Raw genomic sequence first — 12,776 nt, 5'->3', positions numbered from 1 at the left:
TCTGCAGCAGCTCCAAAGGCAGCAGGGGTGCCAAGCAGCAAGGCTGCCTCCTTCCCAAGGGCTCGGAATGAGCAGAGAAGCACTCCACCATTCCCTGCCCAGGCAGAAGCACCATGGGGTGTCAGCTGCCAGCACTGCTCTCAGAGCTCAGGAGCCCCTCACCTAAAAGGAATTGCAGAGATGTTCAGTCAAAGGTACCTTTGAAACTTATGACATTGTAAATACCTCTAGAAGTAACGAGTCAAATTAGGCCTCAAAATACTGAAATATACAATTTCAAAAGTGTGTGCTGATGTATAACTCCATACTCTTCACACTGCCCATGCAGAAGGAGTAGGATCAGTGAGCTGTGGTGGATGTGGCTCTGGGCACAGTGCTGCTGCTCACACAAAGTGCCACCTGACTTCAGCAAGAGCTGCAGTGAACAGTTTGTGATCCCTGGTCTACATGAAGACTTTCCTCATCACCATGAAAATCACCCAGCCCTGAAATAAAGAGGTTCTATGTTCTTTTTTTTTAAAGTTTCTACATGGCTGAATCTTTGTACAATTTCGTCCAAGTTTTTTACTCTGGTAAAAAAGTTTCACTGCCGCTGCAGAAGCATCTGTTGAATGTATGAGTAAAACATGAGTTAGGAGTAAAGGAGCTGTTAAAAAAAAAAGGGATCTGCTTTCAAAATGTTTAGTGTCTGAAGCAATTCCAGGAGTGGGAGAAGAATAAAACAGGATAAAATCATTTAATCCACAATGCCTTTCCCCTGTACAATAAAAATTTGCCAAGGAACAGAACTCCTAGAGGCACCATTTCTTACTTCCTTGCACTGCCTCAGAAGACTTTAGTGTGTGGAACAAAGCAGAAGAAGCTGTATGGCTCCTAAGAGAAAGATAAAAAGCTTTTGTTTTCTTGATCTACTGAAAACTACATGAATCCAGTGCTCCAACAGCCTTTGGTCAGGCAATTCACAAAATATTCCTGTCCAGCCCTGGTAACACTGACAAACGAATCTCTGCCTCATGGCTTCAATACTCTCCAGGCTGGGTTCACCAGTCACCTGGAACCTGTGGCCCTTCTCTGAGTGATGGCTTCGGATCTTAAAATCAGTGGGTGACAAATGGAGGTAGGCAGAAGAGTTGCTGATTTTGCGGATACACCTTCCGTTCTTCTGGCACAGGACTTTACTACAGAGTTTGGCTGCTGAGGTCACATTAATGATGTAATGTCCTAAGGGTCCATCAACGTACTGTTTCACAGTTAAACAGCTCTCCTGTAAATAATAAAAAACCATGACATATTTCTCAGTAGCTAGCACTATACCCAAGTTATCATATCTAAGATGATAGTACTAAACTGTTCTTGGCTAAAGTAACCAGTTGAGATAAATCTTGTTGGATTTACATACTGGAGTGATCTATTTGGCTTAATGATCTTACTTCCAGTGTAAGATTAGAAAAAAATTGACTTTAACTATACTGTCTATTTGAGTGCCTGGTAGAAACATACAGTACTAGGCTAGGGATGAGTCCCAGGAAGCAGAGATTATGTGTTAATCTGAGACTAACTAGTTCCTTAAGTAGATATTCCTAGTAACTACCAACTAGGAGCAGTGCATGGGACTAATAGGTTTTCAAGCACGTATTGGATTACTACTCTGGCCCTGATCTCTCCAACCCCTTCTGTTTACCAGGAGCCACATAATTTTCATCGACGAGCAGAAAAGTTGTTGCAGCTGCAGCTAGAAAGTTCCAGTTCAGATTTCCTGCTTCCTCTGCCCAAATCAGCAGTGCTTCGCCAGAGACTTAGGAGAAGAGCAGACTGTATGAAAAGCAGAGTGGGCACTAAAGCCTAGCCAAGGTTTAGGAGTGAGTGGGGGCTAGACTGCCATGCTTCCTAGGAAACTCTAGTGCAGGGTCCCATCTCCTCCATCACTTCAAGAGGGATTATTTGAGAAAGCCTAAAGAACCTGGCAGCAGAAACTAGGACTTTTCTTGTGGCAGTATTATTTCCTATGTGTGATTTCAACACTAGCAATCAGAGAAAATACTCTGCCTCCAGACTCCATTCCTTCTCAGTGGATCTATACAACTGCAATAGCTACAAAGTAGAATAGAGTAAAACAAGCAGCACATATATTGGTATGGCACAGTTTCAAAACATGTCTTTCTTCTCACCTGGACTCATTATTACACAGAGCTGCAAATGACCTGCCCAAAGCATTGTGCTCTGGAGCAATGGGACTTCTCAACCTAACAAAAGTATAGAACTAACAAGACCTGAAAGCAATATTGAGCCAGCCTCCTCAGTTGCTGGCTGATGACATTGATAAAGATAGATAGGTGTTATGGAGGGTGTGGTGGCAGAGAAGAGATATTGAGCTGACTCCTAAATGTTGATAAACTGATAAGACCTACCTTTGAGCTGGCGTATTTCATACTGCCCCAGAGAACAACTCCTGCTGCTCCCAAAGCTGCACTTTCCCCAATGGTATTGACCAGATCTGTCTGAAAAAGGAGGCCAAAACCACACATCAGAAAAACAAAGACACAAAAGTGAAAGTAAAAAAACACTGGGATATGGGTATCACTTTTTTTTTCCCCCAGAGGCAATATTGGTCTTGTGGTATATTCTTCACAATAAAATCCATGTTTAGTTTAGAAAGCTCTTCTGCGTCTCTCCAAAGGTTTGCATAGGTGGCATTCAAGACTCTGACTACTAAATAATAGTAATTGGGATCCTTATAGTTTATTCACAAGAGTTCCTCCAGCCAAACTGGTGGAGTAAGAATTGAGTGATCAGTTTTGTCTACCAGTCTTTGAATGATTACCAAACCTACGTAGGCACAATTTTTGGCAAGTGATTATAAGTATGATCACACATCGTTAAATCACCCTTACAGTGTCTAATTACTGTTGATAGGCTTTAGGCAGGAGTCTAACTCATGCTTCTTCAGCCATACCAACACAGTTACAGGACTGCTGTTTCTATCAGCATGAATGCCATTAGTCCAGGAAACATAGCTTTGAAAAATAAGTCTCTCTCTCTGCTACATAGTGCCAAATGGAGGTAAGAAAAGTACACATATTTGCATACTGATTTAACCATGTTCACCTTTAGTATTGAACCAATAAGCAGCCAAGCTGTAGCAATAGCAGTAGCAAATCTACCAGAGCAGCCTGAGTGTAGAAGAGGAGGCACTGGTGCCTTGCCAACAGCATAGCAACATATCTTGCAAGTGTCTTAAAGCCATTCCCTGAGTCTGTGAATATTTTGTCCAGAGAAATGCAATTCAATCTTAGAAAATACAAAGGGCGGAACTTCTTCTTTCCCCAAATTTCAAGGCATGATCAAACCATCTAAAACCATTTCTGTCTGCAGTAATTGATTAAAAAGTAATTTCTGATCAGTATTTGTAATGACAGACATTACAATATTTCTTGGGTTGATGAAGAAAGAGCAAATTCTTTGCACCTCTTTTATGAAAAAACAATCCAAAAGACCAGCCAAATTATCTTGGTACAGTGGTGGCATCTTAGAAAGGCAAAATTATAGAGTGGAAGAACCAGGTTATTATTGTTAGTTACCACTAAATAATTTATTTCTCTGTGTAAGTGGGCCTGTTTATTTGTCAATGCACAGTAATAGAGTCCCTGTTCCTGAAACATTTATGGTCAGAGATATAAAAGAAGGCACAAATAAATGCCCTGGGAAAGGGAGAATTCCCTGAAGAGTTGAAGACAATTACAGAGATGACAGAGTGAGCAGAGGCTTTGACCCTTAAGTAAAGGTTGGACAAAACAGTGCAGAAAACCTGCAGAAGTTTGGAAGAGCAGAGCCTGCCTACTGGCTTTTAGTGCAGGGTTCAGAGTGATACAGAGTATAATTGGTCTTGCCTGAAGTTCATGTTGCCACTGATCATCCAAGCAGTCTTTTAGAGTTTTCTACTCTTAACAATGTACAGTCCAGTGCTAGTTTTTAAAAGGATAGTTGTGTGAGCTGCAGGGGTTATTTTAAAGTGGGAAATGGGGGCGTTGTTTCCTATGCAAATTAATTAATCAATACCAAAAAGTATGTTAATTAAAGATCAAAATATCAGATGATAAAAGAAAGTGAAATACAGTATGACATCTTGATATTTGGGGTTCCCAGGCTTTCCTCAACTGTAAAGTATTTTATGAAGTTTACCAGGATACAAAAGCTTAACTGTAATTCTACATTAGTCGCATGATGGTTGAGTGATTTAGCACTAACACATTTCAGATCTCATTAACAAATTAATGAAAACTTATCAGACAGCCAGAATAAATAATCAATAATCAGCTGAGCAATTCAGCACTTTTCTCAGGCTAAGGCCAAAATGTGGCATTTTATTGGAAGGTATATTTCCCTAGGGATGCTTAAAGGACTCTTATAGCACCTGCACAGGTGCTGGATGCTGGTGAAAACAGCAGCTCACTGCAAAAAATTTGTATGGGACTTCATTTAAACACTCTCCTTACATCTTACATTTCCTTTTTTTGTATTCTTTAAAACAAAGTTCGAGTGCTAAGAGTCCTTCCCAGGAAGAAAAAGAATTAGAAAGACATGTTCTGAATTTTTCTCTATTTTCCCACACTTAAAAGATACATAATTTCCAGCTAACCCTCCAGAGAGTGTTACCCTCACTGTGCAGTTACAGATGACATTTCTTTCTGATGCCATTTTACTTTGCACCAACTCAATGAAGATTCAAAGGAAGAGCAAGAAACAAGTGAGAACCTGACTACAGCTTATGACAAATTCATTTTAATAATTAGGTAACCTGCCCACAAGGAAAGAATTAAGGTTTCTGACTCTCGTACTTATGTCTTTTACTGAATGACTGTGTCATGTTCAGTACCCCAAAAGCCATCAGCACAGAAGGCCTTTTCCCCAAATAACCTATGGACAGGAGGTTGTGCCCTTACTTAAATTTTTCCTCTCTCATCACTTGTTCTTTTTGGTCTGATGATTCCTTAACTCTTTTCTGGTGCCTAACACAGGGTGCTGGATCCACCCTGAGTGGGCTCAGAAGTGAACAGAGCCAAGAGCTTCTAAACCAGAGGTAGGGGCTGTGATCAGTGGATAGTCACACAAAGAAGGAGTCACCACCACCACCCCTCCCCTGCCACAGACAGGGTTATAAAATAAGGTTTCACCGCCCATTTGGGCATTTTCAGAAAAGGAAAGATATGTGCCTCTCCAAATGGCTGAGAGTAGCAAACTAGGACTAGAGATAGGTAGGTGCCTCCATGAAGACCTGAGTGAGGCATACAAGCTCCACCAGCAGCCTCTGGTGGACACAGCAGTCTTGTTTTTGGGACTGAACCAAGTGACCGTCCTCACGCAGCACAGCTTGGCATTGGTGGGGGCTCACTGTCATGGTTCTTCTATGTAAGCATAAGAGGAAAACATACAGTTTTTTAAAAAATTAGCTATTTTAAATATGATCATCTTTGCATGTCTAGGTGGAGAATCCTAATTCTTTCCTTGTATCAGACATAGGCAACTGGTATTTCTCCAAATTATTAACAAGTCAACAAAGCCTTTTCCCTTCTGATGTTCATTCTTGTTTGAGCTTTCGGGGACAGTGTTCATCAACCAAAGGTCCTCAAGACTATGCAGGGCTGTCTCCAAACAGACAGTTGATTTGGCAGGGAGGAGGAGGATTTAGTTTCTGTCAATATTTTCCCATATTTAGATGAGCCAAGTTACTGCATTGGACACTAAAAAAATTAGGAGGTGAGACAAACTGGTTTTTTTTTGGTGCTCAAGAGGAAACAGGAGAGTCAGTTCTAGTTACAAGTTGAGGAAAGAAAAACAAGCACATCTGTAATCTCTCCTTCAAATTTTGAACAGTCTTAGGTACAGACGTATTTTCTGTATTCAGGAATGGTACTGCAAGCCTGTCATTGTTGCAGGGAATGGTCTCTGTACACATGCACACCTGGTCATCAGAGAAGACTATCTGTAGGTGAACAAGAGAATTTTTATCCATTATTCATCATTTGTCAGTTGTCATCCAGCTTTATTAATGACTTCAGCCATCTAGTCAGGAAGCACAGATGCTACTGTGTGACTTCCCTCTCCCACACACTTAGTAGTGAATTGTCAACACAGAAAGTTTCTAAATACCCTACAGATGGCAAACTGCATTTCTAGAAAATACAGAAATCTTTCATAATGATTTGAATCCCAATTCAGAAATTATAAATTGTTTCTAAGATAAAAAGTGGGATTAATTTATCAGACACCTTATGCACAACTCACCTCATTTCAAGATGCAGTTGGGGTGAAAAGTACAGTACACACAACTACAGCATCTGTTTGGGACCTGGGCCTTTCATCTTTCTGAAGGTCTGCTAGACCTGTGTCTCTCCCTCAGTAACTTCAGTTCATAACAATTCTTTCCACCTGATTCCATTGTGCTCTTTACTGTGTATTTCATACTATGTACAGAAGAGCTTACACACAAGTCTTGAAAGTGCCAGCAGTGTTTCTGTTGGAATAGAATGCACAGTTCTTGCATAGCTTGATGGAGCAGGGCAGTGGTTTTCTTGGCCCAGTCCCTGACAGAACTCAGGTAACTATATAGCCTGCTATCCCAATTTTTCTATGGCCATTCAGCCTGGATGTCATTGTGCTACACAAACATCTTTCCTTGTCATCTTCATGCACATTGTTGCTGGAAGGTTTCATACCTTGTTTGTAACTTCGTGAGCATCACTTAGGGGCACGACATGGATCAAATGAGAAGCTCCAATCTAATCTAAAATCTGAACACACAAACCCACATTTAAAATATCCTGGTGGCTCCAGGGCTAGGAAAGAAAACAAAAAGATTATTTTCTGGATCATTCCTATTTAAAATGTTATTAAATGCAACCCTGCAAATTCCTGTCAGACCCCAAGCTGTTCTCACAGATGGTGTGTATAGTCTGGAGATATGTCAAGCCCTGTCCAATGGCTGCCTGTGGTGCTGGGTACTGTCTGTATTAGAAAATATGTAGTGAGCAAAATCCAAATGTTTCTCTGGCTATGCAAAGATCTTCCCTGGTTGCAGAGTTGTAAAGTGAACTTTAAAGCATCCAAAAGTAAATGGTTACATGCAACTGGAAAACAGGATGGTGAGTTAAAGAGCGTAACTTGAAAGAAGCTTCACTCCAAATTACCACTGTACTGTTCAGAAAATACCTCGAGGTAAAACAATAACTTTATACCACCACAGATTTTGAATTCACACATAGCTGGTAACAGCATGTTAGTTTTCATAGCTTTCAGTAACATTCATGGTATTTTTATATCAATCAAGAGACTAGTTAATTTTATAAAAAATTAACTATTCTATAGTTAATTTTATAAAAAATTAACTATGCAGTCTGTATTATTACAGACTGCATTTGAAGAATGCTCACGTATTTCCTAGTCTGAGTTCTTCAGTGAAGGTGTTCTGGATGAAATCCTGCCTGTACTGACCCCAGTGACTCCTTGCCTTCAGTGGGACCCAGCCTTGCCTATCTGCCATGGTTTCTGAGCCAGCTAGGACCTGTGATTTCCACACAGAAAACATCTCCAGGGAGTCCCTGGTCACCGAAAATGAACAGAGGAAATTCATGATTACTTCTATGTATAATTTGCTTCCCAGAGGCAGCCTGAAATTACCATTTTCTTCCTGGGGTCAGCCTGAAACACTTCTCAGGCTCTCAGGGCTCTGCTGCACGTCTTCAGTTCCAGCTCCATGCAGCCACATGCAGCTTGTGGTTCACTGGACCAACTTTTACCTTTTCTCTTGACACTTCTCTGCAGTCTTCTGTTCTGGTTTGAGTAAGAACTTGTCTCTGGCAGCAGCAGAAGTGACCTCTCTTGCAGCTGTCCACAAAACAAAGGGAGGGAACACCCCCAGATGCTCTTAGTCATCAAGGGGTTGTTTCCATGAGTTCTCTGCCCCAGGTTTTCTTCCCTCTCAGGGAATTGATAGCAAATGAAGAAAAACTTCTGGCACTTGGGACAACTACTAGAGAAATTACGTGCATAACCAAAGTCACAGCAACACTTGTTATGACATATCCACAAAGTCTTGGATTTGAATGTATATAATTTACCATCAATGTTGTGGACACTATATATTTATTGCATTTGATCTTTGGTTGAAGAAATATTGCATGACTCAAAAACTTGGTTTCTTTAATAAAAGGACTCCACAGTTTATCACTAAATGTTGGGCATGAAGATGTTGTTCCTCTGAAAAGTGAGATAGATGGTCAATGGTCATCATGCAGGAGTTAGGAACTGCAAGCCAGACTATTTTACTTGACTGGTTTATTTCTATACTGAATGAATTTACGTTTGCATAAAGAAACAAAAAACCCTGAGGGTCCTTTCTCATGAAAGTTTGTCTTTCCTTTACACTAATTAGTTTTAAACTTCACAAAATTTGTCAAGTTCATTTCACAAGCTGTCCTGAAGAATTAAAATATCAGAATGAATTACTTCCTTCAGGAAATTATTTCCTTGTACTTTCTTTTTAAATTACCCTCATTAAAAATATACAATGGTATCCTACAGAAGTAGACAAAACCACTGCAATATTAATGCTTTAAAGGTATAGAGTTTTGTACTGTGACTACAGTACTTCCTTTCAGAGGGGCTGCCTTAATATGAAAAACAAAGTATAAGTGCTTTTATACAGGAAAAGCTTTTAGAAAGTATTTTTTCTAAAAGGCAGTTTCAAATCTCTCAATTTCTAAAGAAGTCTGTCTGCTTACCTCTGTTAAAACATGAAAAGTATAGGCATAAAATGGTCTGGAGTAAACAAACACAGGCAAAACATAGTCTTTTCGAGCAATTGAGGCAACACGTATTGCCTCTTTAACCCGGTAGTGAACAAATTTTAGTGCATTTGGACTTGATTTCAGTATATAATCCAGGTATATAGAAGGGTAGAGAGCAGTGCTTTGCTTCCACAGCCAAATCAGGAGGTCATTGCGGAAAGACTCAATGGGTGGGCACTTCCCCGTGTATGTTTGGGGATGTTCTTTGTAATCATAATTGTAGCAGTCTGGGTAAAGATAGTAACCCCACAAACCATTTGGTCTCATATGCTCAGCCAGAAGGATGGTGTTGTTCATAAAACTCCTGCCAGCATTTTCAAATTCTTCTTTAGCCACTTTTCTAATTTTCTCTTCTGACCACCGAGGATGCCGTCTCCAAACAATCTCAAGAGACTTATTTCTATAAATGCTTTTATTGCCCCAGTTCCTGTCCCACTGGGGCCTCCAGTTTTCCCAGTCAATGACTGCAAGTCCCTGAAATTTCTTCATGGGTATGCAGTAGTCAATGTCAGACTTTGCTTTACTAAGGTGTTTGATAAGACTTTGATTCTGGGGCACCCCTCCGTTAACAGGATCTCCACTATCTGAGTAGTAAGGATAGTATCCCAAATGAGTGTGGTAGAAGATTGTCACATTGGATCCACTCAAAGTCTCATTGATGTTGGATGCAATGTCAAAAACACTGAGATCCAGGTCCACCTTGTACCGCAGCCTGCACTGCTCCGTTGGTGCATTCCAAACAACCATGAAGGGCCTGTGCAGAACCAGAGGGGCCCGTGCCGGCTTCGGCAGATGAGCATCAACCATAGTGAGCAGAGACATCACTGCTAACTCTCTGACCCGGACATCCATGGTGTGTTTTATTCTGGGAAATTGCTATGATGTGCCCTTGAAAACAAAATCAAGACAAGACGTATTAGAAGGGCAGCATGGAGGCAGATACGATGGCAAGGGGACGTCTTTTGGTTTGTTTTGCTTTTGGCGACATTATAGTCAGCACAAACAGAGAAAAGTACAAAACCGATCTTGTAGAAGTTAAGCCTAATTTCAAATGCTTTGAAAAACTCTTTGATAGACTTTGTTGTCTAGAAGTGTGTTCTGATGCTCAGCTTTTTTTTTGCTTTCCCTTTCATTCAGACACCTCCCACAGCTGATTCAGACCTTCTCTAACATTTATTTGCTCCTTGATGTCTGCAGAAAACTTAGTTAATCAAGTAATAACCTAAAACAACAGTATAAAAAAAGAATGTGCTTCTTATTTGAAATTTCAGCTTCCAAGCAAGCTCTGCTATGGTCAGTCTTGACTTGCGTAGAAGATCATCACAGTGGGACTATGGCCTTCTTTACTATCTGTGTATACTAATGGCACAATAGGAAATAGAATTTAAAAAAAGGCAGACACTTCCACCTCACACAGTTTAATGAAGAGAACTCAGAAATGCTGCAATTTTCAGTATATGAAATATTCCTGAATTTCATTTTCATTTTCTAAATGAATAGATGCAAGAACAATAATCAATCTACAGGCTAGAAGGGTGATAGTGTTAATGTCTTAGTGGTTTAAGCTACTTATTATACTGAAAGCAAATTAAATAACAATATGTTAAAGAAAATGAATTGTGTAAAGCAGATCTGAACTAGCTGGAAGAACATACTGTATCTTAAAAAAAGGGACCTAGTCTGTAAAAGTGGGGGTATTAGTATTAATTTTTTCCTTCAGGGTCTGCTGTTTTCCCTGACAATCACACTGGCTTGGGGACTGCTAGTACTCTGGGAGCTGCCAGAGCTGGCAGGCTGCTGGCACCCCAGACACCCACATCCCTACTTTGCACCCAATGGGGTAGCTGTTCAGTCACTGCCTGCAGGCAGCTGCTCCAGAATCTCTGATCTTTTCATCAAGAAGCACGACTCAACTGTGTCCTTGGTTTGTCATTAAGGTCTCTTTGTTGAACTTTTTACAATTCAGAGATCATAAAAATGGTTTCTTTATGAATATATGTAGTATGACATGGTTTATCAGCTCAGGTTTTATCTTCTATCATTCACCTGTCTAGATTCTCCATTTTAGTCACATGTTAAATCACTGCAATCACTGCCTATTCATGCACCAGACATGAATTTGAAATGTCCTGAAACTGGATGTTTCCCTATTTTTACATCCATTTTAATGATTTCTTTCCTTGCCTGTAAAGTCAAACCGAAGTTGTCCTATCATAATTAGTCTAGCTTCACTTGTCCCTGGTATTTTCTCAGTAAACATCAGTTAATCACTTAACTCCTTCCTGAACAAGGAGGGCTCCTCACACCTTCTCATGCAGCTCACAACCTGGATCTTTACATTTCTTGTTGTCCAAACCAGTATAACCAACTCACCACTCCAAATACTAGATTTTGTAGTACTCCCTGGATATTATCTTTTAATCTATAATGGGATGTCAAATCTACAGGAAGGCTGCAGGTACCCCAATCCAAATATGCCAGCATATTTATTAAAGAAAAAAATTTCCAGTCTTTGAAAATATGTTGGCTCTAATAAGTAACATAATCCAGGATTTCTCCCCTCTGTCATTTGTCCTTCCTTGCCATTCTTCCATCCTCTGAGTTTGATGTATCTTTTCCTGTCTGCCACTGCTTTCCTTCTTATCTTCTGCCTTTCCCTTAAGTCTCTACTTTGTCCTAATGTCTCCTGGAGAACAGCCTTTTTCTCCTCTATCCTCGGTCTTGCGTTTTTCCATCCTCAGTCTCAGAAAAGCATTGAGTTCCCCCAACCTGTGGTTTGGTATGAGAGCCCCTTCCCAAGGTAGGAAGAAGGCAGTGGCTGGGGACAGGGAGTGGAGAGCAGGACTGAAAGAAGCCACAATGCTGGACTCCCCGGGAGCAAGCACTCATTAGCAAGCTACAGATGTATGCTCATGCTGTTTCCTCAGCCACTCTCTGAATGCTTGTTTTGCATCCCTAAATATAGATTTAGCACCCAAGTTTTATAACTTTGTTCACAATCCTTTAGATCCTATTAAGGTAATATCCTTGAATGGAATGGGCCATTGCTACAGGCCATCAAGCTGGTACTGTGTACAAGCCTCCCTGTTGGAAAAGGCTGCCAGGTTATTTTCACTCTACTAATCTGCTGGAAGAAAGTCTTATGCTTGCAACTGGTATATTTTTCTCCATTTTCCTGCAGTCTTGCATAATCCTTTAAGTAATGCCATAGGCTGAGAAAAACAAACAAACAAACAAGAAACAAAAAGTGACTTTCCTGTTTTATACAAACTGAGCAGTGCACCACAGTAATCTGCATTCCTTTGATGTAGCAAACTATCTTAGTAGATTGGTAAGTGATTTTTCATTATTTGGACTGGATTGTTTTGCAGTACATGAGAAAAAAATCCATAATAAAACAGAGTTTTTCTCAGAAAGTGATAGCTCAAATGAAATGGGAGGAGCACCAAGAGAAAATTAAAGACCATTAGTGAATTTCTGTGTAAGTAAATCTGGCAAAAGATCCTAGCTTCCTATTCCCACAATCCAAATGCTGGATTGTTTAGCCTTGTGTTATTATGCACATATAATTAGATCATTTTGTCAGATATTAATGACTAATACAGTACAGTTCTTGTCTAGGTCTGACAGCTTTAGGCATTAGAACATTGCAGATGGTAAATCAGAACAGTTAGGCCGGGAAATAATATTGCAGGGTAATTTTAAGTTATATTTTTAATTCTTGGGCAATTCTTGTTCCTATCCCTGACAAGACTTTAAATCACAGAATGGCTGAGGTTGGAAGAGACCTCTGTAGGTTACCCGGCCCATGCCAAAACTGGTCACTTAGGACCACGTAAAAAATACCAAAAGTGACAAAATGAAAATATTTATCTCAGGACATGTCAAATAATTCTTGAGGGTCTTTCAACTGGATTGACCAAAACTTTGAAA

The 12,776-nt window shown here is 40.2% G+C and overlaps 1 protein-coding gene across 1 annotated transcript; it reads right to left on the bottom strand.

Moving 5' to 3' along the window:
- Window positions 1–835: 835 nt before the first annotated feature.
- Window positions 836–9,695, bottom strand: HYAL4 (hyaluronoglucosaminidase 4). The gene is made up of 3 exons (XM_017818156.1): window positions 8,778–9,695; window positions 2,409–2,498; window positions 836–1,264 (listed from the first exon to the last, which is right to left on the bottom strand). The coding sequence occupies exons 1-3, from the start codon at window positions 9,693–9,695 to the stop codon at window positions 836–838; spliced, it is 1,437 nt and encodes a 478-aa protein (XP_017673645.1).
- Window positions 9,696–12,776: the final 3,081 nt, after the last annotated feature.

This window comes from Lepidothrix coronata, unplaced genomic scaffold (genome assembly GCF_001604755.1).
Source record: "Lepidothrix coronata isolate B3197 unplaced genomic scaffold, Lepidothrix_coronata-1.0 Scaffold66, whole genome shotgun sequence".
Classification (NCBI taxonomy): Eukaryota; Metazoa; Chordata; class Aves; order Passeriformes; family Pipridae; genus Lepidothrix; species Lepidothrix coronata.
The sequence above is the reverse complement of the archived record's forward strand: the minus strand, read 5'-3'. Positions and strand labels throughout refer to the sequence as shown.